At 44.6% G+C, this 27500-nt stretch overlaps 1 protein-coding gene across 1 annotated transcript in view; it reads left to right on the top strand.

Annotated features, from left to right (window-relative positions):
* The window catches only part of KPNA4 (karyopherin subunit alpha 4), a 1407074-nt gene that overhangs the window by 1154795 nt on the left and 224779 nt on the right, over nucleotides 1–27500 (top strand). The window contains exons 14-17 of the mRNA XM_044069621.1: nucleotides 6166–6177; nucleotides 10110–10114; nucleotides 11040–11064; nucleotides 18892–18921. Of these exons, the coding sequence (XP_043925556.1) occupies nucleotides 6166–6177; nucleotides 10110–10114; nucleotides 11040–11064; nucleotides 18892–18921 (72 nt within the window). The remainder of the gene's footprint in view (nucleotides 1–6165; nucleotides 6178–10109; nucleotides 10115–11039; nucleotides 11065–18891; nucleotides 18922–27500) is intronic.

Raw genomic sequence — 27500 nt, 5'->3', positions numbered from 1 at the left:
GGATTGCTTAAACAGAAAATTATGTTGATTCCTGACTCTGTGGAAAATAAAGAATTACAGGATTTAGTGCATTCTGCTGAACAAGTTGGAAAACATACTTTACAATGTAGTTTTGATTCATTAGTGCACAGAAGGCATGCTTGGTTAAAGGAGCAATCTTTGCCTGATCATGTTAAAACTAAATTGTTGGATGCTTTCTTAAATCAGGACCGCCTGTTTGGTAACAAGGCTGAGGAAGTTCTTAAAAAGATGGAAGATGAAGCTAAATCTGTGAAAACTGTTAAAGATTTTTTACAAGTTCAGCCACCTAGATTTAGTAGGCACTGGCCCTCCAAGAATTGGTCCTTTCCAGCCCCTTCCAGGTCTTCTCAAGCCAAACCCAGACACAGCAAAATCCCCAGGTTTCAGTCCCAGGGGACACACAGGACTAACCTGTGGGGGGGGGGGGGGGCCTCCACTTACAAATCTGAGAGTAATAAGACTTCCCCCCATGGTAAACTGTCTCAATGGCTTTCGTTTAAAATTTCCAAGCACTTAGCTGACTGCCCCTTTGGGGGGGGGAGATTGCTCTTCATGCAAAGACTGGGAACTCGTTACCCAGGGCAAATGGGTTTTAAATAGTGTCCCAGGGATACAGATTTCAATTCCACACATTGCCAACACTGAGGGTGGTCGGACCTGCCCCTTAATCAGTAGGCAGAGGCCCAAAAAGAAGTGCTTTCTCTCTTAAGCATGGGGGCTATTCAGCTGGTACCAGAAGAGGAAAAGGGACAAGGTTTCTACTCGAGACTTTTCCTGGTACCCAGAAAAAGACAATTCATGGTGTCCTATCCTGGACCTGTCTACTCTAAACACCTTTTTTGGCAATTCCAAAATTCATGATGCTGACTCTTCACCAGTTACTTCCTGTGCTAGGCAAAGATGCGTGGTTGGCAACACTAGATTTAAAAGAAGCATACCCTACACATCCCAATCAGGGAATTTTGCAGAAGATACCTACGCTTCAAAGCAGGCTACATGCACGATCAGTTCTCTGCACTGCCCTTTGGCTTATCTACTGCACCCAGGGTATTCGCAAAGTGCCTAGCTCCAGTTATTGCATTTTGCAGGCAAAGAAATATTCAGATGTACCCATACGTGGACGATTGTCTAATTCAGGCAGAAAGCCAGGACATACTTTTGAATCATCTGGCCTTTGTACAAAGGGTTCTAACTTGTCTGAGGTACACCATACACAAAAAGAAATCACACCTGGTACCCTGTCAACAAATTATATTCCTGGGAGCAAGCTTGATTACAACTTCCCAGATGGCTTACCTCGCGCCAGAGAAAAAATTAATTTGCCAACCTACTTCAAACAAGTGGCCACAAAAACCCTGCTATCTGCAAGACAAATACTGCAAGCCGTGGGGTTCATGGCCTCCTGCATTCTTCTAATTCCATATGCAAGACTGCATATGAGGAAACTACAGTGGTATCTAAAAAGCCTATGGTATCAACATTCTCAGGCTCTAGAAGCAATGATTCCTATTATACCTTGCCTACGCCTAGAATTCCTTTGGTGGGCAGAGGCCTGCCACCAAAACAAGGGACTACCTTTCACCCCACCCCCTGCCGCCAAAACCCTAACAGACGCATCAGACTATGCATGGGGGGGCTCACCTGGCAGGGAAGTGCATTCAGGGCACATAACCCAAGTCAAATGCACCTGCATATCAATCAAAAAGAGTGTTAGCTGTACAGAATGCTCTGACAGCCTTCAAGGACCACAGTCTTCCAGGACAACTTTTGGTAAAGACAGACAACACCACTGTTATGTGCTACATAAACAAGCAGGGGGGGATACACATTGTTACCCCCTCTGCAGACTAGCCATGGCATTGTGGAACACAGCCTTGAGCTACCAAATGCACCTACAAGCTCAATTCCTGCCAGGAAATTAAATACACTGGCAGACGGACTAAGCAGAAACCTCATGGACCCACACAAGTGGAAACTGGAACCAAGAATTTTCAACATGTTGACAAGCAAATGGGGGAGCCCAGATATAGACCTGTTTGCCTCTCCCCAGAACTACCAATTGGACAAATTTTGCGCAAGGACTCCCCACAAGTAAGCCTGGAAAGTGGATGCTCTGTCCTTCAGCTGGAAAAACCTATCAGTCTATGCCTTCCCCCCTCTGCCTCTCCTTTACAAAGTACTACTAAAAATCAAACAGGACAAACCAAAGATGATTTTGATTGCTCCAGACTGGCCACGCCCCCCTCCTGTGCAGTGTATCACAGTTATCCCCATGGCACCTGCCTCAGACTCCCTTCCCTGTTGTCAGCAGGAAAACCAGATTCTGCACCCTCAGCTTCTAACACTGAACCTTGCAGCCTGACTAATTACATAATCTCTCCTCTACTGTCCCTCAGTAAACCTGTGATGGATATCATTTTAGAGGCAAGGAGGCCTAGTACTAGAAAATCTTATGCTGAAAAATGGAAAAGGTTCTGTGCCTGGAACCAATCTCAAGGGATGAGCACAGCAGCACCCAATTTGCCTCAGATTTTACAATACTTAACTGAGATGCTTCACATGGGCCTGTCTTTTTCCACCATTAAAATCCACGCCTCAGCCATTTCAGCTCATTATAGCACAGAACCTCGCCTCTTCTCTCATCCACTGCTCAAGCAGTTTCTCAGAGGGGCCAAAAATTTGAGACTTCCCAGGAGAGCTCCAACCCCAGCCTGGGACCTTAACTTTGTTTTGGAGAAACTCACTCAACCTCCTTTTGAGCCAGCTGCTACTGCAGACTTGAAATGTATTTCTTGGTAAACAGCTTTCCTTTTAGCAATCACTTCAGCTAGAAGGGTATCTGAATTACAGGCCTTTATGGCAGTAGAGCCTTTCATCATCTTTCATGCGGACAGGGTGTCCCTCAGAACCAGTCCATCCTTCATACCCAAGGTGGTATCCAGTGTGGCTCTTAATCAGTCTATTCATTTGCCAACCTTCTTTCCCAATCCACAGAACAAAGGGGAACGGATACTGCATTCCTTAGATTCTACGTGGACAGGACTAAACCTCAAAGGAAATGTGAACAACTGCTGGTGGCATTTGCTGCAGGGGCAGATGGGAAGGCTATTTCAAAGCAAAAGGCAATTGCATTATTTTCTGCTATAAGCACCATGGAAAACCTATCCCCCCAGGGATCAGACCTCACTACACCAGGGCTGCATCTATCTCTACAGCCTTTCTCAGAGATGTCCCTACCAGGGACATCCTAGAAGCTGCTACCTGGAGCAATGTGCATACTTTCACCAAGCATTATCATTTGCCAGTTTTCTCTAAGTCCAGAGCTGACTTTGCCACTGCAGTGTTGCAGGGCCTTATAGCTGGTCCTAATGCTGTCTAAATTACTCCTCCCAACCATAGCTTTGGGAATCTACCCAAATGTAATGACTGCAACAGTGGAACGCGAAGAACATAGTACAGTTGTGTACACTTACCATAAATGTAGATGTTCGAGTGTATTCACTGTTGCAGTCCTGGTTACCCTCCCTCCAGCCCTCTAACTTCTTTTGGCTATACCTCTACTTTCCTTTACTATGCTTAAAAGCCTTTTTGGTGTATTTGCTTTTTTGTTGGAGGTATATCATTGTATTTTTTTATTTAATTGCTCCCCATTAGGGGGGCACCTGACATCTGAGGCAAGAAAAACTGATGTAATGGCATTGGCTGCATGTTTTATACCTCTGACGACCTGACATCATGGAAGAAGGGATAGCAACCGACGCAGGACCCAAGATTTTGTTAATCAGGCCGACTGAGGGCTACCTGCAAGCAGATAACCCAAATGTATTACTGCAGCAGTGAATACACTCGAACATCTACATTTATAGTAAGTGTACACAACTGTACTATTTGGAGTACTTTTGCAAGGAAGAGTGGGCAAGTATTGCCAAGTCAAGATGTGCCATGCTGATAGACTCCTATCCAAGAAGACTGAATGCTGTAATTAAATCAAAAGGTGCTTCAACAAAGTATTAGTTTAAGGGTGTGCACACACAACATAGTATTAGTTTAAGGGTGTGCACACACAAGTATTAGTTTTAGGGCGTGCACAGGTTCAGGCACCTAGGCAGCAAGACATTTCTTTGCAAATTCCCTGTGGGCAAAGAGAAGAATATGTTGCCATGCTCACAACTTCAATAACCAAATGCATAAGGGGAAAACAATGCCCATGGTCACCAAGGGAACATGAGACAGCAGGCAATATGGCAGGCGTCAGCAGCAGGCTGGCCAGAGGGCATGTCAGTGGCAGTAAAAATGCAGTGCACAATGTGCACAATGGGCAGTGCCTTTATAATTGGCGTGTGTGGACCACTACCTCTTCAGAGTGTCTAGGGAACAGTACCTAAAATGCATACTGGAGCATAAATGTGACTGCAGTAACCTGCAGTATTTCCTCCATGCTGTAGCATGCTTCTACATATTGTAGTTATATAAGCATATGCTGTACACTGAGCACAACACTAATTACTTCTGCCGCCATACATTTGGTTATTAAAGCTGTGAGCATGGCAGTGTGTGTGTGTGTGTCTCTTTGCCCACAGGGAACTTGCAAACAGCCATATTTCTCTGCAGCTAAATGTCACTTCAGCTATGTGTCCCCAGTCAAATGTACTACAGGGAAATGTCTCGCTGCCTAGGTGCCTGAACATATATATATATATATATATATATATATATATATATATATATATATATATATATATATATATGGGTCTACTTTAGATAATTGCAGTATCATTTACCCGACTTTTAAAACGCCAAGATAAAAGCACTAAAAATCCACTTAAACGAACAACATCACTGGCAAAAAGCTGTAGGTAAGTAGCCACTTGTCCACCATGGTGAACTTTGCCCCTTTCCCCACCGTAGTGCAGTCTCGGAGTTGGTATATTTAGTTAGGGGTGTGGGGGGCACAGCACCCCTTGACGGGAATGGTGGAGTCGTAGCCCCCCACATGGGTGAGTTTCATGTGGTTCAGTTTTCGTGTTTTGTTCTGGTGCGACCAAATGGTTGCCTGTAGTTTTATGTCTGTGATGTCAGTGTTCGTTTGTGGATTTTTGGTGCTTTCGTGTCAGCATTTTATAAGTCTGGTTTGTATGTATAAAAATTGTCTGTTGGTATAGATAGGTTGTTTTCTCTTGCAGTATAATTTTATTGCTTCTTGGCCTTTTAGCTAAGACCTTACTACTTGCATCTGCTATGGTAGTTGCAGTCTTAAGATGTCTGAAAAACCCTCTGGGTTTAAAAATTGTATTTCCTGTGGGCATAAGATCCTAAATTCTGATGCCCACCGGGAATAAGTCTGGGTCCAGCCCACCTTGATACTGACTGATATTTGCTCTGGTTTTAATTCTAGGGCCTTGATCGACCTCAAGAACAAGTTAATTCTGCAGGATCTCTTGCCCTCTACATTTTTCTCTCTGGTGGCTCAAGCTCAAACCCTTTCTCAAAACTCAGAAATATCGACTCTCTGGCTAAGGACAAGGAGTCTTTAGAAAAGGTCTCCTGAGCATCACTCAACTTCAGCTTCGGCTCCCTGAATGAAGTCCTCTGATAAGATTCTGAAAATGTTGGATTCATAGGTCTTGGATCAGACAGTTCAAAGTTCAAGTCCTCTATTGTTCCATATCCTTCCGCTTCCATCACATCCCATTTCATCCAGGCTGCCTCCCCCCTCCTTTCCTAGAGGAGTAATTTCAAAGGCGTTCTAGGCTTCCCTCCTCTCTCTGATCCTCTAGAAGCCTTTCAGAAGCAGACATGGACAGGATTATGAAGTTTCTCAGGACACATGTACACTGGGAAGTCTCCCGGCTCAGACTCCTTCTGGGCCGGAGAGCCGATGACTATACACTTCCCCTTTTGTGTATACTTCTCCACTCCATCCTTCTGTTTTGGAGCTAGCGGTTCTGAGACTTTGACTCCGATGATCCCCCTGAGCCAACTGGCACCTATTTTTTCAAAGTAGGAGGACTCTTACAGACAAATTATCGGTGCCAGATCTGTGGGCTTGAAGATGACTTTGAAACTTTCAGAGCCATCTCTTCCCTCAGAGCCTTTGAGCTGGAGAGCTCAGGTCAGACTCTCTCCTTGAGTGGAGTGCTGAAGGGGGATGCAGGAGTCGATCCAAGAGATTTCAGTTTTGGAGCCATTGACTTCTGTTTCACCTACACATTTTGCTTTCAAGATTATGGAGAGGTTTTTTTCTGTCTAGAGATAAAACGTTCCTGCCCCCTACCAGAACAGACATCCCTACTTCATAGTGCTTTGTGTCCTGAGCCCCGACCATCTCTACCACTGGGATAGCCAACCCGAGCAAGCATCCAGCCAGTCCATCAGAGCATTCTCTCTTTAATTTCCCCAGAACACCCCACTGAGGAAGCCCCAGACAAGAGGATATGCAAAAGGAGGAACTTGTCCTTCTATTCCTATGTTGCAGTATTCTAGTTGTGGGATTTCCTGCCCTCAGGCGACTTACATCGGCTTCTATACAAAAGCTTCAGCTTGGCTGTTGCAGTGTGCTTGGGACGTCAGATCTAAGGCCATAAATCAGGGGCCTTAAATGTGGCATCTGCACGCACAGTCCCCAGAACTTTTCATCTGCAGACGACTTACGTATCCTATGATCGCTCCTTCACAGACATCGCATCAATAAAGCTAAGTAACCCATTGGGTTTCTATTTTTCTTGTTTTGCTAATTGCTATTGCTTGGGCTTGGTTGTTGTAGCCTTTAGCTGATGTCAGGTAAGGGAAAGTGCCAATGCATGTGCCAGATACCCCATAAAGATGCCTATGATGGGTATGTTTTTTGCTTAGGCCGGGAGAATGACCATTCCTCCTGCTCAATTTTTCAATCGTTTGTGCCGAAGACCATACGCAGCCGTCTGGCCACTTTAATCCTTTATCGAGAAAACCAGCACCTAAAACAGTTAGCCCTTAGAATGGATCCCGCATCAGAGGCCAAACCTGAATCTCCTCGAAAGAAGGCCAAGATTCCTAGGCCTTCCTCACCAGCCGGTCTGCTTCCTGATGCCCCGCCAACTGCCAATCTGGAGGTTGAGGAGCGCTCGGCGGTTCCATCGACTTCAACGATGACCTTTGAGGAAGCCATTGGACAACCGGCACGTCCTCGGAGCTTGCCTAGACACTGACTACCGTCGATGTCAAACTGGTTTCTATGGTACCTCTGACTGGTATCCAGTCTGCAGAAATTTCTTCAAAATCTGATGCCAGGCCGGTTCCTACCTCCACCCCAGCCAAAAAGAAACAAAAAAAAACAAGCGTACCTCCTCTTTTCCAGAATCCATACCAGATTGGCAGGTTTTCACTTCCCCTCTCATGCAGGCTTTCATGGCCCTTAGGCCTTCAGCCTCAGCCCCCACTACTCTGCCTTTTTTGAGCTCTAGGTCTTCCTCTGCCTCTTCCCTCACACCCATGACCTCTCAAGTTAGGGAGGAAGAGTATGATTCTTCCTTTTCTTCCTCAGAGGGCTCCATTTCAGATACATCTCAGATTGCTTTTCCCCAGGAGTAGTATTCGCCTGATGAAGAAGCTGTGGGAGGGGATTCTCCCCCTGAGGAAATTACCTTTGGTGAGACCATCACCAAGATGAAATATTTCTTCAAGTGGGATACTTCTCAAATGACTGACACCCGAAAGAGGTACTTTGAGCTGCTTCAAATGGAATCACCCTTCCCCTCAGCTGTCCCTCCTGTGCTTCCTGCTTACTTGGATGCCTTTAATTCACCTTCTAGGGCCCCAGACTCCCAGCCTCCGGCCTCCAAGCGCCCTGACCACTTCTATAAAGTGCCAGAGGAGCAATAATTCCTAGTTAAACCTCCCTTGGCAGACCCAGCTGTTATTACCAGTGCTCCTGATACAGTCTAGACTGCTGCCTTCCGCCTCCCTCTACCCACTGATAAAGGTAGCAGATAGATGGATAGGATGGGAAAGAAGGTATACACACCCTCTACTTTGGCATTGAGTCATAAATGATCAGACCCACATGACTGAGTATACTCTAGACTTAGTGTCTCAAGCCTCCTCCATGCTGGCTTGTATTCCTGACAGTCCCATTAAGGCTGACATGGCCTCCAAACTCTCCATAGCTCAGCAAGTAGCCAGACATTCAATCAGATGCAGCTTATGATGCTGAAGCATCTGCCCACTCTGCAACATCTGCTTCTGTCCTCAGGAGATACTCCTGGCTAAGACTTCAGAATCTACCTGAAGACTTCAAGTCCAAAATCTTGGATGCCCCCCTGGACCACAACTTCTTCTTTGGAAAACAATGTACAGATCTCTTCAAGAATCTGCAGGAAAAAAGTAAAGAATTACAGGACATCAAGCATCTGCTAGTGTCCCCCATTCCCAATTTTTACAGGAACTACCCTGCTAAAACCACTTTTGTAAGGGGCAACCCTCCTCAGGCAGCTGCCTCCTCTTCCAGATCTAGAAGAGGGGCAAGGAGACCTACTTCGTCCAGACCTAATGCACCACCTCCTCAACCCAGACAACCCTTTCAGGATAGAGGAGGTCCCAATAATGTGCGACTGCCTGGCCCACCTACCACTCTCTACATGCCTTTGGCACTGTCTCCCCTCTGGCAAGCCCTCACCACAGACCAGTGGGTCCTATCCATTATCCAAAAAGGGTACTTCCTTTCCTGGAAAGAATAAAACACCCAGGAGAAGTATTCCTTTTCCCCCCAAAAACCAAATTCGTCTCCTACCACAAGTTTTGTGAGGACTTCTAAAGCTAGGCACCATAGAACCTATCCCCTCAGGACAGGAAGGAAAGGGATTCTACTCTCGTCTCTTCCTGGTCCCCAAAAAAGATTGCTCTTGGAGACCCATTTTAGATCTCTCCTTTCTAAATCTACACCTTCAGGTACCTTCCTTCAGAATGCTGTCACTACCCACTTTGCTGCTTCTTATTCCAGCCAAGGCCTTCATGGGCACCCTGGACCTAAAAAATTCTACCTTCAAATCCCCATCAGGACTTCCCACAGACAATTTCTACGTTTCTCTGGACCTTCCTCTTATTTTCAATTTAGTGCCTTGCCCTTTGGTTTATCCACTGCCCCTTGAGTCTTTACAAAGTTCCTAGCCCCTGCCATTGCCTTCTACAGAATGCAGGGAATCCAGATTTACCCATATCTGGACGGCATCCTAATACTAGCAGAGTCCAAAGATACCCTCTTAAGGCATCTGCACTTCATCATATCCCTTCTGCAAAATCTAGGGTTTACCATCAACCTCCCAAAGTCCTCCTTGAATCCAGGCCAGGACAAGATTTTCCTAGGCCAGGACAAGATTTTCCTAGGCTGCAGAATCAGGAGGGAGAAAATGAAGGCCTTTGTCCCACAGGACAAGGGTCTGTCCTGGCGTCCCACTTGTAGGAATCCCTCCATTCCCAGAAGGCAATTCCTGCGTCTCCTGTGCTTAATCGCAGCAACCATCCCCATGCTACCACTAGCCAGAATGCATATGCGCAAGCTACAGTGGTACCTCAAAAACATTTGGTCCCAACACCTACATCACTTAGAACAGGATATCCCCCTCCTTCCCTGTCTGAAGAAAGAAATCAGCTGGTGGATCAAGCAAATCCCTCTAAACCCGGGACTTCCACTGCAACCACCCACCCCCAACCCAAACAATGCATACAGATGCCTAAGATTCAGGGTGGGGTGCACCTCTGGCATCCTGCAGGGTCCGGGAAAACTGGCACCCTTCTCTACAGAGCAACCACATCAATATCAGGGAAATGACAGCAGTCTTCCTATAGTTAAAGACCTTTATTCCCCTTCTGGTCCCAGGGGTGCTCCGGATAGTGACGACACCACGGTTATGTCGTACCTCAACCAACAGGGAGGAGCAAAGGCCTACCAGCTGTGCAAGCTGACCCTGCTGATATGGGACCTAGCCTCTTGCCACAACCTGGTCCTGCAGGCGACCTACATCCCCTCACAGGACAAGCAAGCAAGCAGATCTCCTAAGCAGGACCTCCTCTCCACAGCACGAATGGAGGCTGGACAAGGGGGGTCTTCCTAGACACAGTCCACTGCTGGGGTTCTCCACAAATAAACATGTTTGCGTCCCCCAGAACAAGCAGCTGCAGACCTTCTGCTCAAAGACACACTCCCATCTAGCATGGAAAGTGGACGATTTTGGCATCTCTTGGGAGGGGACATTTCTTTATGCCTTCCCCACTTTCCAATGATTCAGAAAGTCCTCCTGAAAATACAGAAGGACAAACAAAAAATCTTGTTAGTGACACCCTACTGGCCAAGGCACCACTGGTTCCCCCTACTTCTCAATCTAGCCAAGGGCAGTTACTACAAGTTACCCTACAATGAGGACCTGCTGACACAAGACAAAGGAACTCTCCTTCATCCACACTTGCAGATGTTATCCCTGACTCTGTGGATGATTTTAGACATTTGATCCCCTTCAGACACCACTACTCAGAGGAAGTGCTTTCGGTCTTGAGGGAGGGAAGGAAACCTACCACCAGAAACTCTTAACTAGCCAAGTGGGAAAGATTCATTAAGTGGTGTCTGGACAAGGGAAAGATTCATTAAGTGGTGTCTGGACAAGGGAAGGGAGCCATGTTTGGTGGATGCCCCCCCTTGTTCTCACTTGTGTGTGTCAACTTATTAAAATCAGACTTTCTTACTCTTCTGTAAAAGTACACCTTTTTTCTCTATCAGCCTTGTTCTCACTTGTGTGTGTCAACTTATTAAAATCAGACTTTCATACTCTTCTGTAAAAGTACACCTTTTTTCTCTATCAGCCTGCTTGGCCCTGGATCCCCCTTGGTAGCCAGGCTCGACGTAAAGCTTTTTCTTAAAGGGGTGTTACACATGAGGCCACCAAAGAAACCTATTCCTCTGCCCTGGGACCTCAACTACATCCTGGAAAAAAATAAGCCAGCACCCTTTCGAACCAGCTGGGTCTTCTTCCTTACAGATGTGCACATAGAAAACTGTCATGCTGGTTGCTATCAGTTCAGCCAGAAGGGTCTCAGAGTTGCAGGCCTTAATGGCCTGCTCTCCCTACACCACCTTCCACAAAGACAGATTCACCCTACGAACTAATCCCTCCTTTATGCCCAAGGTAGTCAATGACTTGTCTGTAAACCAATCTATCCACTTACCCACTTTCTTTCCCTCCCTCACTAATGAAGGGGAAAGGATACTGCACTCCTTGGATGTGCACAGGCAACTTATATTCTACCTAGCCAAAACCATTAGGAAGTCTAAGCAGCTCTTTGTCTCCTTTCACCCCAGAGCCCTGGGCAAGGCGGTCTCCAAACAAACCATCGCTTGCTGGATCAGGAAAACTATTTGTCTCTGTTACTCTCACCATGGGGGAAAAAAAAAAACAGTGGGAGTAAAGGCCCATTCCACTAGGGCTGTGGCCGCCTCCATGGCCTTCATGAAAGGTCTGGACGCTGCATCGATCATGGAAGCAGCCACATGGTCCACTATCCACACTTTCACCAAACATTACAAACTGGACCAGGTTTCCAAAGCTAGGGCAGGATTCGCCAGGGCCATCCTACAGGACTTTGTAGAAACCTCTTCAGCATCCACCTCCCTTTCATACATCTAAGCTGTGGTACTCTCCTACAACTAGAATACTACAACATAGGAATAAAAGGGCATAGAATAGTTGTGTAAAATCTTACCATAACTATAGATGTCCTTCTTTTCCATGTTGCAGTATTCCTTCCCACCCACCATTACCCCCCATACTTTCTCCTTCAGTCCCAACTAAGTTCTGGATCTACCTAAGCTACGTAATGATAGTAAAGCGACACACCTGTCCCCACTGGCATTCCTCCTACTGGGCCGCCTTCTCTACCTGCTGGCCTTCAAGTTCTGAGGATTGTCCGTGCAGATGTCGCATTTAAGACCCCTGGTTTATGGCCTTGCATCTGACATCACGTACACTGCAGCAAGCAAACTGAAGCTTTTGTATAGGAGCTGACATACGAGTCGCCTAAGGGCAGGAAATCCCACAACTAGAATATTGCAACATGGAAGAGAAGGACATCTATGATTATGGTAAGATTTTACACAGCACCCCCCCCCCCAGGAATCTTTCTCAGAAGACACTGATTTTTATAAGGGTGAGGTCCCCCAGGTCACCAACTGACTTTGTCTCCTGAGACGTCCTGGAGTCAAGGCAGTTGCTCTTCCGATACCCCTTCCCAGGAGGAATCAGTGTTACTTAGAGGCTTTCAGGTCTGGCCAATCTGCTTCTTGGGGTCCTTCCAAGATCCACATTGAGATACTTCCCTAAGGGGGAAGAGGGGGAAACTCAAATGGAAGGTGCCATTCTCACATGGCAGATGTGGTCCACAGAACCAGGGATCTCAAGATTCTTTCTCAAATGGTCCCTATCCACACTCCTGAAAGGAGACCCGGTTGTCTTTTTCTGGAGACATTCATGGATTGTTTATCCCTGCACCAGAGAGCCTGTCTAGCTATCAAAGATTCATTGGTGCAGAGGATTATACCATTTTCCCTAGCCCCTCTTACAGTTCTGAAGAAAATCCCCCATTGTTCCACCTAGTCAGAGGGAAGCAGCATCTCTAGAAATAAAGCAGCAAGAAAAAATAGGTATTCAGAAGGTGCCCCCAGACTAAAGAGGGTACAGAACTTACTCAGATGTCATCTTAGTGCCAGAAAAGACAGGGAAAAGACCTTTTTTGGATCTCAGCAAGCTAAATCAGTTTGTTCAGTATAAAAAGTTTTGGGTAGTCACGGTTCAGTCTGTTTAACCTCTGCTGCAGAAGGACGAATGGGTGTGCTTTTGATTTTCAGAATGCATACTGTCACATCAAAATGAACAGGTGCTCCAGGAAATACCTACGCTTCTGGCTGCGAGACTGTCATTACCAATTAAGAGCACTGCCGTTTGGTCTTACGACAGCCCCAAGAGTGTTAACCAAATGCATAGCAATGGTAGCAGCTCACTTGAGACTGCTGTGATTCTGGGCGTTTCTACATCTAGATGACTGGCTCCTTACTGCTGCCCCAACCAGGCATCAACTAATACAGGTAAGGGACTACATGCTCCAGTTGTGTTTTCTTCTGGGTCAGTTGCAGCAAATCTCCTCTCATCCCAACACAGAGTCTGGAGTTTATAGGGGCTTGTTTGGACACACAGCCTCTCTTCCCTCTACTCGGATAAACACTCTACAGCTCCAAGTAAAGGTGATACAAAATTCATCTCTTCTAACCCGACTAATCCTACAGGCTTTGGGTCCCATTGCAGCAGCTGCACCCTTGATGTCCTCCTATTCATATGCTGCAGTATTCATAACATAAGGGAGTCTGTCTCCAGCTGACTTGTATGTCCAGCCAGTATCCAAAAGCCTTAATGCTACTGCGAGGTACGTGCTACTCTGCACCACACAATGCGTACATCGGCCATAAAGAGATGTCTGGTTTATCCTCAGAACTTTTCTGCCTCCTGTCTTATTGCCTGCATCAGGCATTTACTTGCTAGAACAGTTGTATTCCAGTTTTCAAATAAGTTCCCATTGGGGTTTTTTCTTCTAAAATATTTTGCTGATGCTTGTTTTGTTGTGTTCATGTCAGTTAGGAAGGGCAAGTGTCAGTGTGGAAGGCAGATTCCAAATAGACACCCATGATCTCTGCCTCTTTTGTCTAGGTCCAGACCACACCACGTGTACCATTTGTAAATCCTTTGTCCCCAAGACCCTCAGGAGTCGGCTAGCCTCTCTAAAATTATATTTAAAAAATCAGCGACTTAAGCACGTTGCACACACAATGGATGTGATGTCGGGCCATATGGACGAGCCTGTGCCAAAGAAGGCCAAAATATTGTGGCCCATGCCCTTAGCTGCACCCTGTCTTCTAGTCATTGCTGCTGAGGCTGGTGTAAGACCATACTGGAGGTGGCGGATGTACCTTCGGTGGGTACCACCCAAAGTAGTCTGCTGGCATGTCCGTAAGGGAAGGGCGACAAGGGGTAACTTGGGCTTATTATATCCGAAGGTCCTCATGGTGTGTTTTAAATTATGGTGCATGAGGATGACCTTTATGATATTGTTGAAAGTAGGCAACGTCCAGTCCTTCCAATTTTCATTGTATGGAAGCCCTTAAAAAGAAAACTAAAACTAAACATGCATCTTCCTGCCACCCCTCAGCAGCCTCCTGATTGGGAAGTTTGTCGCAAAGCCTCTTTAATGCCTTTATGGGACTTCAAACCTGTCCTCTTGCTCTGCAGACCATTTCTCTTTCCACATCCTTCAAAAGGACAACTGTGGACATTACCTTAGAGGAGGAGGATTCCTCTGGAGAGGAGTCATTAGCCTACTGCACCCAGTTTTCTTCTCCCTTAGGGTATGCCTCCCCAGAGGAACATAATCTAATGGTACAGATTGCCCTGGGAGGGCATCTCCTTTGGAGAGACAATTCTTAAAATGAAAGAATTCACATGGACCTGCTCCCAAGTTTTGGATATCCAGAAGAGGTATTATGATCTCTTGCAGATGGACTCCCCTTCTGCTATTCCTCCAGTCCTGCCTGTCTTTCTGGATGTTTTCCTGGCTGCCTCCAAATCCCCAGACTCTCAGCCTCCTGCCCCCAAACATCTAGGCAGGTTCTATTAAGTACCTAAGGACTCCCAAGTTCCTTTTCAAGACTCCTGCTGCTGACCCGGCTAACTTTTCTGTTTCCATGAACAGGTCTTTAAAATTGCTTCCATCCACTTTCCTGTTACCATCTGATAGGGAGAGTAAGGTCATGTAATGTTTGAGAAAGGAGATACACTGCTGCCACCTTGGCCTTCCATGCAATCAGTTATCAGACCCACATGGCAAAGTACTCCCTGGCCCTTCTGGCGGACGCAAGGAAAATGTTGGCAGACATCCCAGATTCCCCAGCAAAATCAAAATTAGCAGCGATTCTTAATTCTTCTGCACAAGTGATTAGGCATCCATCAAGTGCATTTTTGATGCTGCTGATGCCTCTGCTAGGGCAGCTGCCTTTGGGCCTGTTCTGAGAAGGTACTGTTTGCTTAGGCTGCAGCCTTTGCCTGAAGATTTCAAGGCGAAATTGCTGAATGCAGTTTTGGATAACAAAGCCTTGTTTAGGAGTTCAGCAGCGGAGCTCTTCAGATCTCTTCAGGAGAAAGGAAAAGGAACTACAGGATCTTAAACACACTTGTTTCTTCATTTCCGTGGTTTCAAAGAAGAAATCCAGTAAAGACCACCTTTATTAGAAAGCCTTCTCTGTCAAGAGGGGACCTAGATAGCCAACCTCTTATAAGTCTGCTTCTTCCACCCTGCCTCAAAACAGTTCTTTTAGTCCCAACCCAAGCCAGGTAACCTGTGACTACCAGCCACCAGGGCATTCCACTCCCTTGTCCTATCGTCTCACCCTGTCTTTTTGCTTGGAAGCTGGTTACTCAGGTCTCTCCATAATTAAAACAGGATATTTTGTGGTTTGGGAAAAATTCCTGTTATTGAGGGACCCCCCCCCCAAAGATAAGTTGAGCTTCTTTCCTCAGGTCATCACAGACCTGATCGCTTGAGGGAACTATCAAAGAGGTTCCCATTTCACAGCAAGGAGAGGGATTTTTACTCCAGGATGTTCCTGGTCCCCAGGAAGGATGGCCCCTGGAGACCCATCCTGGACCTTTCCCATTTGAACATCTTTCTCAAAGTCCCTTCTTTCTGTATGTTGACTCTACCTTTTCTTCTCCCTGTCATTCTTTCACAGGGGTTCATGGTGTCCCTGGATATAAAAGATGCTTATGTTCACATTCCCATCCACCAATGTTCATGAAGTATTTACGTTTTTCTGCAGCTTCCTCACATTTTCAGTTTTGTGCTTTGGTCTTTCTATGGCACCAAGGGTTTTCACAAACTGCTGTTATAGCCCCTGTTATAACATTTTGCAGAACGCAGGAATTCAAATTTTCCCTTACCTAGACCACCTGCTTCAGGCTCAGTCCCCAGAACTACTTCTAGAGTTTAAGGCTCACTATAAACTTCCAGAAGTCTTCCCTCATCCCTTCACAGGATCACATTTTCCTGGGATGCAGAATGCAAAAACAAAATGCTTTCCTCTCTTCCAATGGAAAGTTTTGTTCCTGACTTCCTATTTCCAGAGCATTCTTCCTCTCCACTCCTTGACAGCCAGCACTTCCTTTGTCTCTTGTGGTACATGACATCCAGTATATCCCCATGATACCCTTAGCAAGACTACACATGAAGTTGCAAGACTACACATGAAGTTGCAATGGTATCCAAGAACTGTGTGGATGCAAAACTTACATCCGTTAGACTTTGACTCCACTCCTGCCTTGCTTAAAAAGGGAACTAGAATGGTGGTTCCACCAGGTCAACAGAAACCCTGGCCTACCACTGTAATCACCCCTTCCTACCCTAGAGTTACTCTCAGACACTTCAGACACAGGTTGGGGTACAACTCTCCAAGCCTGAAGGGTCAGAGATGTTTGGTTTCCCAAGCAGGCCCAGGAACACATCAGTGTAAAGGAAATGAGGGCACTGGTTTTGGCAGTGTAGTTATTCAAAAGCAATCTTGTTCCTGGAGTACTGAGGTGGTTCACGGACAACGCCACTGCTCTTTGGTACATAACAAGTAGGGGGGAACACAGTCTTCCATTCTATGCAGTCTAGCCCTACTTGCCTGGGAATTAGCCTTACAAAGCCAAATCTCCCTACAGGCAGATCATCTCCCCTCAGCCCAGAATACAGTGGCAGACTCTTTAAGCAGGTCCATGACCCAATCCCATGAATGGATGTTGCACAGGGATGTGTTTCTGGACCTAATTCATCATTGGGGTATGCCTCAGATCTGCTTGCCTCACCCATGAACAGACAACTTCCACAATTTTGTGCCAGGGTCCCACATCCCCTGGTGTGGAAGGTGGGCGCTCTGTTTCTCATGGAAGGGGATGTTTCTGTATACATTCCCTCCTTGCCTCTTCTACAGAAGGTCCTACTGAAGATTGAGCAGGATCAGCCAAAAATCCTATTGGTGACTCCCTTTTGGCCAAGGCACCACTGGTTCCTCCTTCTCCTGCACCTAGCCAGGGGCCATTATCACAAGTTACCCTACAGGATAGATCTACTCACACAGGACAAAGGGACCCTAGTACGTCCACAACTGTCAACTCTGAATCTGACATTGTGGGTGATAGGGTTTTAATCTCTTAGACATCTTTTTTCTGAGGATGTGCTTCAAGTTCTGCAGGAGGCTGGAAAACCTACAACTAGTAAATCCTATATTTCCAAATGGAAAAGTTTTCCATCTGGTGTCATAAAAAGGACCTACGACTGCTGTCAGTTGATGTCCCAGTGGATTTGTCCTATCTGTGTGAATTGATGAGGACTGGGTTGTCCTGTTCTTCTGTGTTCTTCCTGTCCATCTGGTGAATCTGGGCATACTGGGGCAATGCAGCATTTGCCCCATGTACACAGACAACCCTCTCTTCCTCCTACCACCCAACACTACAACCTGTGAGAGATGCATTTACATAAACAAACTGGAAGCAAAGCTCTCTCCACTCAAGATTGTGCTAGACAGTCAAGAGGAGAAGGTTAACACTCGCACTACACCTCAAGCAACACAGCCCTTCTAAACCCACACCACCAATACCCACACATAGCAACATTAAATCCACATATGCGGAGGCCCTTAACTGTAACCTGCTCAAGCAAGAAGGACCTCCGAAGCTGAAACGCAAACAAACACCAATCACAACCAAAGTGTCACATAGCTCACAACACCAGTGTGCCACCCAGCAACAGCCCCTAAGGCAAGACAATGTACCTAACACTTCAGTCATAGGTGACTATAGTCAGGCACACTGATGTCCCACTCACCAGGCTGAACAAGGGGAAAATTACAGTCAGCTGCCTATTGGGTGTCAGGATCCGCCACATAACGCATGCACTCAAGTCACTCCACAACAAGTACAAATATAACTCTGTCATTGTCCATGTTGGAGTGAATGACTTGAGACGTACCTCCCTGGACTATATGAAGAGTCATGGAAGAGCTCTCAGATCATGTGGCCCAGGCAGGTATGACCCTAGCCCTGAGCAGCATCCTGCCTTCACCCAGAATACCACCACAATATAAGGAAAAATGATTGACTTCAACAATTGGCTAAGCTTCTGGTGTAATTCAAAGGGGATCCAGTATCTGTGTGCCTGGAACGACATGATCGACAGACCACGATGCTTTGCCAGAGATGGTCTGCACCTGGGATTAAGGTTACTGGCTAAGGCTCTTGCCACCCCTATAGTGCCTTCTTTAGGCAAAGTTCAAAGGTCAAAACCACCATCGTAACAGGTACAAGCATGTAAAATCTGAAGGTAATGCTACTCAATGCTAGAAGTCTAAACTTCAAAATGCACTCTCACTCGAGGCACTCCTAAAAGTGGAAACATCGATATCTGTGCAATAACTGAAACCTGGTTCAAGGCTCCAGAGAGCATCCCTGCAATAACAGGCTACAACTCTTACCACACTTTTCGGCTACCAAACCAGGACTGAAACACTAAAGATGGAGGAGTGTCCATATTCACCAAGGATATTCACACCACCAGGCTAGTTGCCCAACTCAATGCGTCTGAAATTTCCCACTGCCTCCCCTTCTGGAAACCCATAACCTCAGACAAATGGGTACTGACCATAATACAAAAAGGATACTTCCTCTCCTGGAAGGGAAAACCATCCATAAGAGGCATGCCATTTCATCCCAAAAACCTACAAGCATCTCCTTCCACAGGTTTTGACAGACCTGAAGCTGGGTACCATAGAACCAGTTTCCTCAGGGCAGGAAGGAAAAGGTTTCTTCTCCCATCTCTTCCTGGTCCCCAAAAAAGACAACATGGAGACCCATCTTAGACCTCTCCTTAACTTTTTACCTAAAAGCGCCCACCTTCAAAATGCTGTCACTTTCAACTTTACTAGCACTCATCCCAACCAAGGCCTTTATGGCCACCTTGGACCTATAAAAGGCCTACTTACACATACCCATCAGACCTTCCCACAGAAGATTTCTGTGTTTCTCTGGGCCCTCTTCTCATTTCCAATTTACTGCTTTGCCCTTTGGTTTGTCCACTGCCCCCCGAGTGTTCACAAAATCCCTGGCCATTGCCTTTTGTAGAACACAGAGAAGTCAGATTTATCCCTACCTAGACGACATCCTGATCCTTGCAGAGTGCAAAGATAACCTTTCAACTCATCTGCACTTCACCATGTCCCTTCTACAAAATGTAGGGTTCACCCTCAACTTTCCAAAAGTCTTCCTTGCACCCAGAACAAGACAAAATTTTCATGGGCTGCAGAATCTGAACGGACAAAATGAAGGCTTTTCTTCCCAAAACAGTCAACTCCCTGACCTCCCACTTCAAGGCGCTGCTACAAGTACAAGTAATAACTGCAAGGCAATTCCTAGGAACCCTGGGCTTAATGACAGCCACCGTATCTATGCTCCCACTGACCAGAATGCATATGCACAAGCTACAGTGGTACCTAAAAAACATTTGGTCTCAGCACTAGAATCACCTGGAGCAAGAAATCCCCCTCCTTCCTTGTCTAAAGAAAGAGATCAGCTGGTGGATCCAACAAGTCCAGCTAAACCCGGGGCTTCCCCTCCAGCCCCCCCCCCCAACTCAGGTAATGCATGTAGATGCCTCAGATTCAGAATGGGGAGCCACCACGGCATCTTACAGGGTGCAAGCAACCTGGCACCCTTCCTTGAAGGCAAAAAACATCAATGTAAGGGAAATGACAGCAGTCTTCTTAGCGCTAAAAACCTTCACTCCCCTGCTTCTACTAGGTGTTTTACAAATAGTAACAGACAACACCACAGTAATGTGGTACCTCAAAAAACAGAGAGGAAAAAAAGCATATCTGCTGTGCAGACTAACCCTGCTGATATGGGGTCTAGCCTCTCAGCACAACTTCTCCCTGCAGGCAACCTACATTCTCTCGCAGGACAACAAACAAGCAAATCTTATACGCAGGACATCCTCTCCACAATACGAATGGATGCTGGACAGGACTGTTTTCTTAGACATTGTCCACTGGTGGGGGACTAGTGAAATAGACCTGTTCGCCTCCCCCCAGATCAGGCAGCTGTAAGACCACCTTCTCAAAGATGTACTCCCCTCTAGCATGGAGGATAGACACTTTCAACATCTCCTGGAAGGGGAAGCTTCTTTATGCTTTCTCCCCCCTTCCCACTGATTCAGAAAGTTCTCCTGAAAATCAGGAGACGAACCGAAAATCTTGTTGGCGACTCCCTACTGGCCAAGGCAGCACTGGTTCCCCCTACTTCATAATCTAGCCAAGGGCAATCACTACAAGCTACCCTACAAGGTGGACCTTCTGACGCAAGAAAAGGGAACTCTCATCCACCCAGACTTGCAGATGTTGTCCCTGACACTGTGGGTGATAAACGTTTGATCCCTTTCAGACACCAGTACTCAGAGGACGTGCTTTCAGTCCTGACGGAGGCCAGGAAACCTACTACAAGAAAATCCTTCCTAGCTGAATGGGAAAGATTTACCAAATGGTGTCTAGACAAGGGAAGGGACCCTTGCATTGCTGATCCTCCCCCTAGGTGATGTTCGTGTTTCACTTTTGCAGTCATCACACTTGGGTTATCTGCCTACAGGTAGCCTTCAGTCGTCCCGAATACCAGAGTCTTGGGATTTCTGCATCGGATGCTGTCGCTTCTTCTATGATGTCAGGTCGTCAGGGGTATAAAACATGCAGCTGATGCCATTACATCAGCTTTTCATGCTGAGCGGAGCCCAAAGCAGAAGCAGTTCGCAAGTGCTGGTCGGCTGCTACCTGTAATTTTTGTTCGAGTTTCAGACATGAAGTCTTCTAAAGCCAAGTACCCCGTTGGGGATCCTTTTTTCTTGCTCTAACCGTTGTCAGAAAAACTTAATTGTCTTGCCTGTGGAAAGCAAAAACCTCACAAAGATTTTCATTCTTACTGCGTCACCTGTTTAGGCTCAGACCATGACATTCCTCGCTGTCAGTTTTTTTCCCTGTTCAACGCCCGAACTATTCGTCGTCGGGCTTTGTCGCTAAATTCTTTCACTGTCGTTCACCGTATTGCGATAAGCCATCCGACTACTGATCCTCCGAAAAAACGCAAGGATAAAGAGAGAGGACCGCATAGGTAGAAAACTGCCGACGACGCTTCCTTTAAGCTAGTCGCCAGTTTGCCAGTTCTCAGTGAGGTGCTTTTGCAGCCCCTGATACCCGCTTCTACAGATTTTCAGACCTCTACTGAGACCTATTCGGAGTCCGGGATGCCACGAGATGCTTCTTCGACTATGGAACCTGTGGATGTCTCTACCTTGGATGGGTCCGGAGCCACTGTGCAGGCATCTGCTTCTGAGGGTGTATTCAGGCCTTCCGATGTTCATATTAAACCGATTAATTAATTTCAAACTAAAGCTACCAAATTTCTCAGGCCCAGATTTTGCACTACGCCTAGGAAACCAACGACTAAAGCGCATTCTCAGGCCCCCGTGCCACAGAAACAAATGCTTAGAATGGGTGAAGACGTTTTTACTTTAATTAGAGGAAGCCAGCCTTCCCCCCTCTAAAAGATAAAGAATTGATTTTCCTTCTGATTCTTTAGATCATGAGTCCAATGACGCTGACCCTTCTAATTACCAGGACATACCTTTGTCTATCTGTGAGGATTCTGATGCAGAGGATTCTATTCCCTCTGTTTCCCCACCAGAGGATTTTTCTTATGGTGAAACCCTGCATACCCTCAGAGCATTTCTGCTGGGAGTGCGATGACTACCCACAGTCCAAAAAGAGACTCGGGGAATTTTTAAACTTGCCTCAGCACAGGCCTCTAGCTATCCCTCCTGTTCTGGAAATTGTAGATGATGTCTTCTTGGAATCCACTCTTACCCCTGATACTTTGCCACCAGGTCCCAGGAAAACTGACAGGTACTACAGAGTACCTGACTCTCTCAAATTTCTATTTAAGAATCCTGCTGCGGATCCAGATATTTCCCAGGGACCTAAAGGCGTTAAGGCTACTACAGCCAAAAACCCTACCCCTTCGGACAGGGGTTCTAGGGCTTTAGACAGATGGAGTAAGAAGGTATACACCTCTGCTACTCTTGCCATCAGGGCTTTAAATTGACAGTTTCACATGTTAAAGTATCCGCAATATATTATGGAACTAAACAAAAAATGATGTTGATTCCTGATTGTGCAGAACATAAAGAGTTAATGCATTCTGCAAACCAAGTTGGGAAACATACTTTGCAGTGTGGTTTTGAAGCTTTAGAAGCATCTTGCAGAGCTGCTGTCACTGAGTCTGTTCTTAGAAGGCATGCTTGGCTAAAGGAACAAATCTTGCCAGACCATGTCAAAGCAAAATTACTAGATGCTCCAGTAACCAAGAACGTTTGTTTGGCACTAAAGCAGAAGTCCTTAAAAAGATGGCGGAAAAAGCTAAATCTATGCAAATTGTTAAAGATTTCCTACAGGTGCAGCCAGCTAGATTCAGTAGGCATTGGCCTTCAAAAAACTGGTCCTTTCCAGTCCCTCCCAGACCTCCTAAGTCCAAACCCAGGGGCAGCAGACCACCAAGACTACAGTCTGTGTATGCACAGATCTAAACAATTGAGTGCTCCCACCTCAAAAACAGTGAGTAGTAAGCCATCATTCTATGAAAAAGGTTCACAATGACTTGTCCTTCATCCTTCCCAGTCTTGCCCAAGTACTTGCACCCTTAAGAGGAAAACTCGCCCTGCATGCAAAAAACTGGGAGTACATTACCCAGGACAGATGGATCTTGAACATTGTATCCCAGAGATACAGATTCTACTTCCACTCACTGCAAACCCCAAGCGGATGGCCAGACCTCCCCCCCCCCCCCAAACCAGTGGGAAGAGGCTCAATAGCAAGTATTTTCTCTTCTCAATATCAAGGCTATTCAACCTGTCCCAACAGAGCAAAGGGGACAGGGTTTCTACTCCAGACTGTTTCTGGAACCAGAAAAGAAAACTCTTGGCACCCTATCCTGGATCTGTCTATTCTCAACACCTTCCTGGTGGTTCCAAAATTAAAACACTTACTCTCCCAACAGCTGCTTCCTATGCTAGCCAAGGACTCATGGCTAGTCACCCTAGACTTAAAAGAAGCTTATCTGCACATCCCCATAAGGGATTCTTGTAGGAAATATCTATGTTTCAGAGCCGGCTCTATGCACTATCAGTTCTCTGCACTTCCCTTTGGCTTATCTACTGCACCCAGGGAATTCACAAAATGCCTGGTTCCAGCCATTGCATACTGCAGACAGTGAAAAATTCTAATTTACCCATACTTTGACGATTGCCTGATTCAGGCAGACAGTCAGGAATTGCTACTTCAGCACCTGACATTTGTAAAGCGACTTCTAACTTCCCTAGGGTATGCCATCAGTGAAAAGAAATCACGTCTGGTACCCAGCCAAAAGATTGTATCCCTGGGAGCAAGCCTTAAACACAACTGCCCAGATGGCATTCCTCACTCCAGAAAAACAGATTTATTTGACAAACTACTTCAATGTACTGGCCACCCAAACCCAACTATCTGCAAGAAAAATACTGCAAGCCCTAGGGTTCATTGCCTCTTGCATTCTGCTAATTCCATATGCAAGACTGCATATGAGGAAACTTCAGTGGTACTAAGTCACACACAGACACAAGTGCTTCAAAAACCGAAAAAATAAATACTGAAAATGCTAAACAAACTTCGACATAACATAAAACAAAAAAAGACCAATATCACTAGAACCGACTTCTTTTAGCGCTTTTGTTCAGTCATATCCAAGAACTTCTTCAGCAATTCTTGGATGCAACACTTTGAAACAAATACTAATAACCAAAGCAAGAAAACCGTAAAGAACAAATAAAAGCAGTAGAACATTAACAGGATACTACGTGACTGCTAGAATATATCAGGACAATTAACATGAAAAGCAAATTATGTACACACCGTAACATTCCATCTGAGTAGTTATACTTCATTTTCTGCAACCCGTGTGTGTATATATGTATGTATGTGTATATATATATATATATATATGTGTGTGTGTGTGTGTGTGTGTGTATATATATATATATATATATATATATATATATATATATATATATATAAAAAACTATATAAAAATCCATCCGATCCACCAGTGAGACCTGTAGTGGCGGGTGGAGGTTGGGTGACTGAACCCCTCTCAGTTTATGTTGAGAAACACCTTAGACCAGTAATTAATTCTAATAAATTTGTCCTTAGAGACTCTATAAACAGTTTCTCATTGACCTTTATGACTGTGTCAAGGATGTTCATGAGTTAGATAGAATACTCTTTGTTACCCTGGATGTACAATCATTATTCACGGTTATTCCTAATGATCTTGGGGTTCAGTTTGTACATGAATACCTTGTTGAACATAGTCATGTTTTTCTGGTCCAAATTTACCTGGTTACATACTTTTTGGAATTGATATTGGAGAATAACATCTTTACTTTCAATGGTGATATGTATTCTCAGTGCCATGGGGTTGCTAACAGTTACGCAAATATGTTTTTGGCACACTGGGAGAACACTGTATTCTTTGGCACGGAAAAATTTAAGGCACATATTTTGTTTTATCGACTGTTTGTCGATGCCCTCTTTATTGTGGAGAGGTAGTGCAGAAGAGTTACTTGCATTTCATCATATGATTAACATGCTTACTACTTGCCTGGATTTTACTTTGAATTGGTCATTTACACGGATTGAATACCTTCATCTTTATATTGAGAAACTGTGCAATGGCCTTATTAATACAGGCGTATTCCGTAAATCATGTTATAGGAATTCTTTTTTATATAGGACCAGTGTGCACCCTGGGTATATTTTTCAAAATTTGATCCGAGGCCAAGGTGTTAGGGCATCTAGGCTTAACCCCTTGGAGGATTGTTTTTTAGATGAACTTAACAGTTTAGGAAATAGACTGTTATCCAAAGGGTATCAAGAGAATGAGATTTCTGATTCATTGCATGATGTTAGTGCACTACGTCAGGGCATTGCTCCACCATATTTTGGCCCTTTAAGCGTCATCAACACTCATCATAAATGTGATGAGTAAGCTACTTAAAGTCCCCCTTTTCTATACCTCTGATAACAGGGAGTTAGTAGAAAATTTTAGTAGGAATTGGTCTGTCCAAGTGGATGATGATATTAAAGAGATAGTTGATGAACGACCTAAGTTCTTGTACAAAAATAGAAAGAACACGAAGAGGCTTCTCTGTTAACAAAATTATAATAGTGACCGTTGTAGTGGAGGTGTTACTCGTCCCTGTGGAGGGTGTAATTTTTGCACATATATTAGTGCATCAGATAAGTTTTACCATCCACACTTACATAGGGAATACTCCTTCCGTGCTGATGCTACATGTAAAACACCTAATGTTATATATTTGGCTGAATGCCAAATATGTCATTGTTTTTATGTTGGTAAAACAAATAGACCATTCAAGGACAGGATTAGAGAACATGTGTACAACATTAGGAAACGATCTGAGAACAACTCACTAGCCAAACATGTCACACGACATGATGATAGTCACTATTTTCTCTTTAGGGTCCATGAGGTTATAGCACCTAGCATTAGGGAAGGAGATATTAGGAATCGTACTGAGTTTAGAGAGACTAATTGGATTATTATTTTTAGGGCCAACAGAGGGAGTGGATTGAATGAAAGAGCTTCCATAAAATGTCTGCTAAAGAAACGGAGAATTCAGAGATGATTTATACATATATACATTTTTATGTTTGTTTTGTTTATTTGTGTTTATATGTTTTTAATGCAATTGGTTATATATATATTGGCATTTTTATAAATATTTTTTATATATATTTTCATATGTAAGAATTAATATGAATGTTACTTTAAAAACTTATTCCAATTAGCCTCAGGTCTTTCCTTGTGATTGGGCTACTAGTATTTGAATCCTTATAAAAGGACTTCTTTTACTATTGTGTTATAAGGTCTGAAGAAGCTTATCAGCGAAAGCGCTTACTGTGTTTGTGTTGTGCAAATAAAAGATATTATACTTTTATATCTGTTGGATTGCTTGGTTGCTTCGTTGTGATATTTGCTCTATATATATATATATATATATATATATATATATATATATATGTGTGTGTGTGTGTATGTATATATATAATACATATATGTGTGTATGTATATATATAATATATATATATGTGTGTATGTATATGTATAATTATATATATGTGTGTATGTATATGTATATATATATATATATATATATATATATATATATATATACATACAATATGTATATGTGTGTGTGTATATATAAATATATATATATGTGTGTGTGTGTGTGTGTGTGTGTGTAACACCTATAGCCAAAATCATGGAAAAGTGTGTCCATAAACAACTCCTTAACCACCTTCTCCATAACAACCTACTTGCTAACAGTCAACATGGATTTAGACCTTCTCACAGTACCACTACTGCATTACTCTCCTTTACTAATGCTATCAACCATAACCGTAACAACACTAATCTATCATCTTCTATCTTCATAGATCTTTCAAAAGCTTTCGACATGGTTAATCATAAACTCCTTCTGCACATACTAAAATCTCTTTCAATTCATCCTTCTTCCTTATCCTGGTTTACATCTTACCTAGAAAACCGTCAGCAGGCAGTACTTAGGAAAAACTCATTATCTAATCTCCTTCCTATCGCTTTAGGTGTACCTCAAGGGTCTATCCTTGGCCCACTTCTATTTTCTATCTTTATTAACGACCTCCAGTCAGCTATTCCAAACACTACTTGCATACAATATGCATACGAATCCACTATAATCTGCACTGCTTCCTCTCAGACTGAACTCCTGTCACTTACCCAAGAAGCTTTTTCCACTGTTGAACACTGGTTGGTTCTCTGACCGTTGCCTACTCCTCAACCCCAAGAAAACAAAGTTGCTATTGTTCTCACCTACCCACAAATCAAGCTCTCTCCTCTGATAACACTCTGATTTCTCCTGATGCTACAACAAAACTACTAGGAATCACTATTGACAACAATCTCAGTTTTGATTCTCATATTAACAACACAATAAAAGTAATAAACAAAAAGATTGGTTCCCTTTATAGAATCAAACCATTCCTTACACCTGAAGCTTGGACCACCTTAGCTAGTTCTCACCTTATCTCTACCCTTCTATATGCTTCTACTATTTATACCAATCTCTCTAAAAATAACCTCAAGAAACTTGCTACATCTTACCATAATATTGCTCGATTTGCCACAGGATCCCTCTTCAGAACTCATCACTGTCTTAACCTAAAACAACTAGGGGCCCGGCTT

This window comes from Protopterus annectens, chromosome 4.part0, assembly GCF_019279795.1.
Source record: "Protopterus annectens isolate FY-2018-M chromosome 4.part0, PAN1.0, whole genome shotgun sequence".
NCBI lineage: Eukaryota > Metazoa > Chordata > Ceratodontiformes > Protopteridae > Protopterus > Protopterus annectens.
Note: the sequence above shows the minus strand (reverse complement) of the source record. Positions and strands in the feature narration are given on the sequence as shown.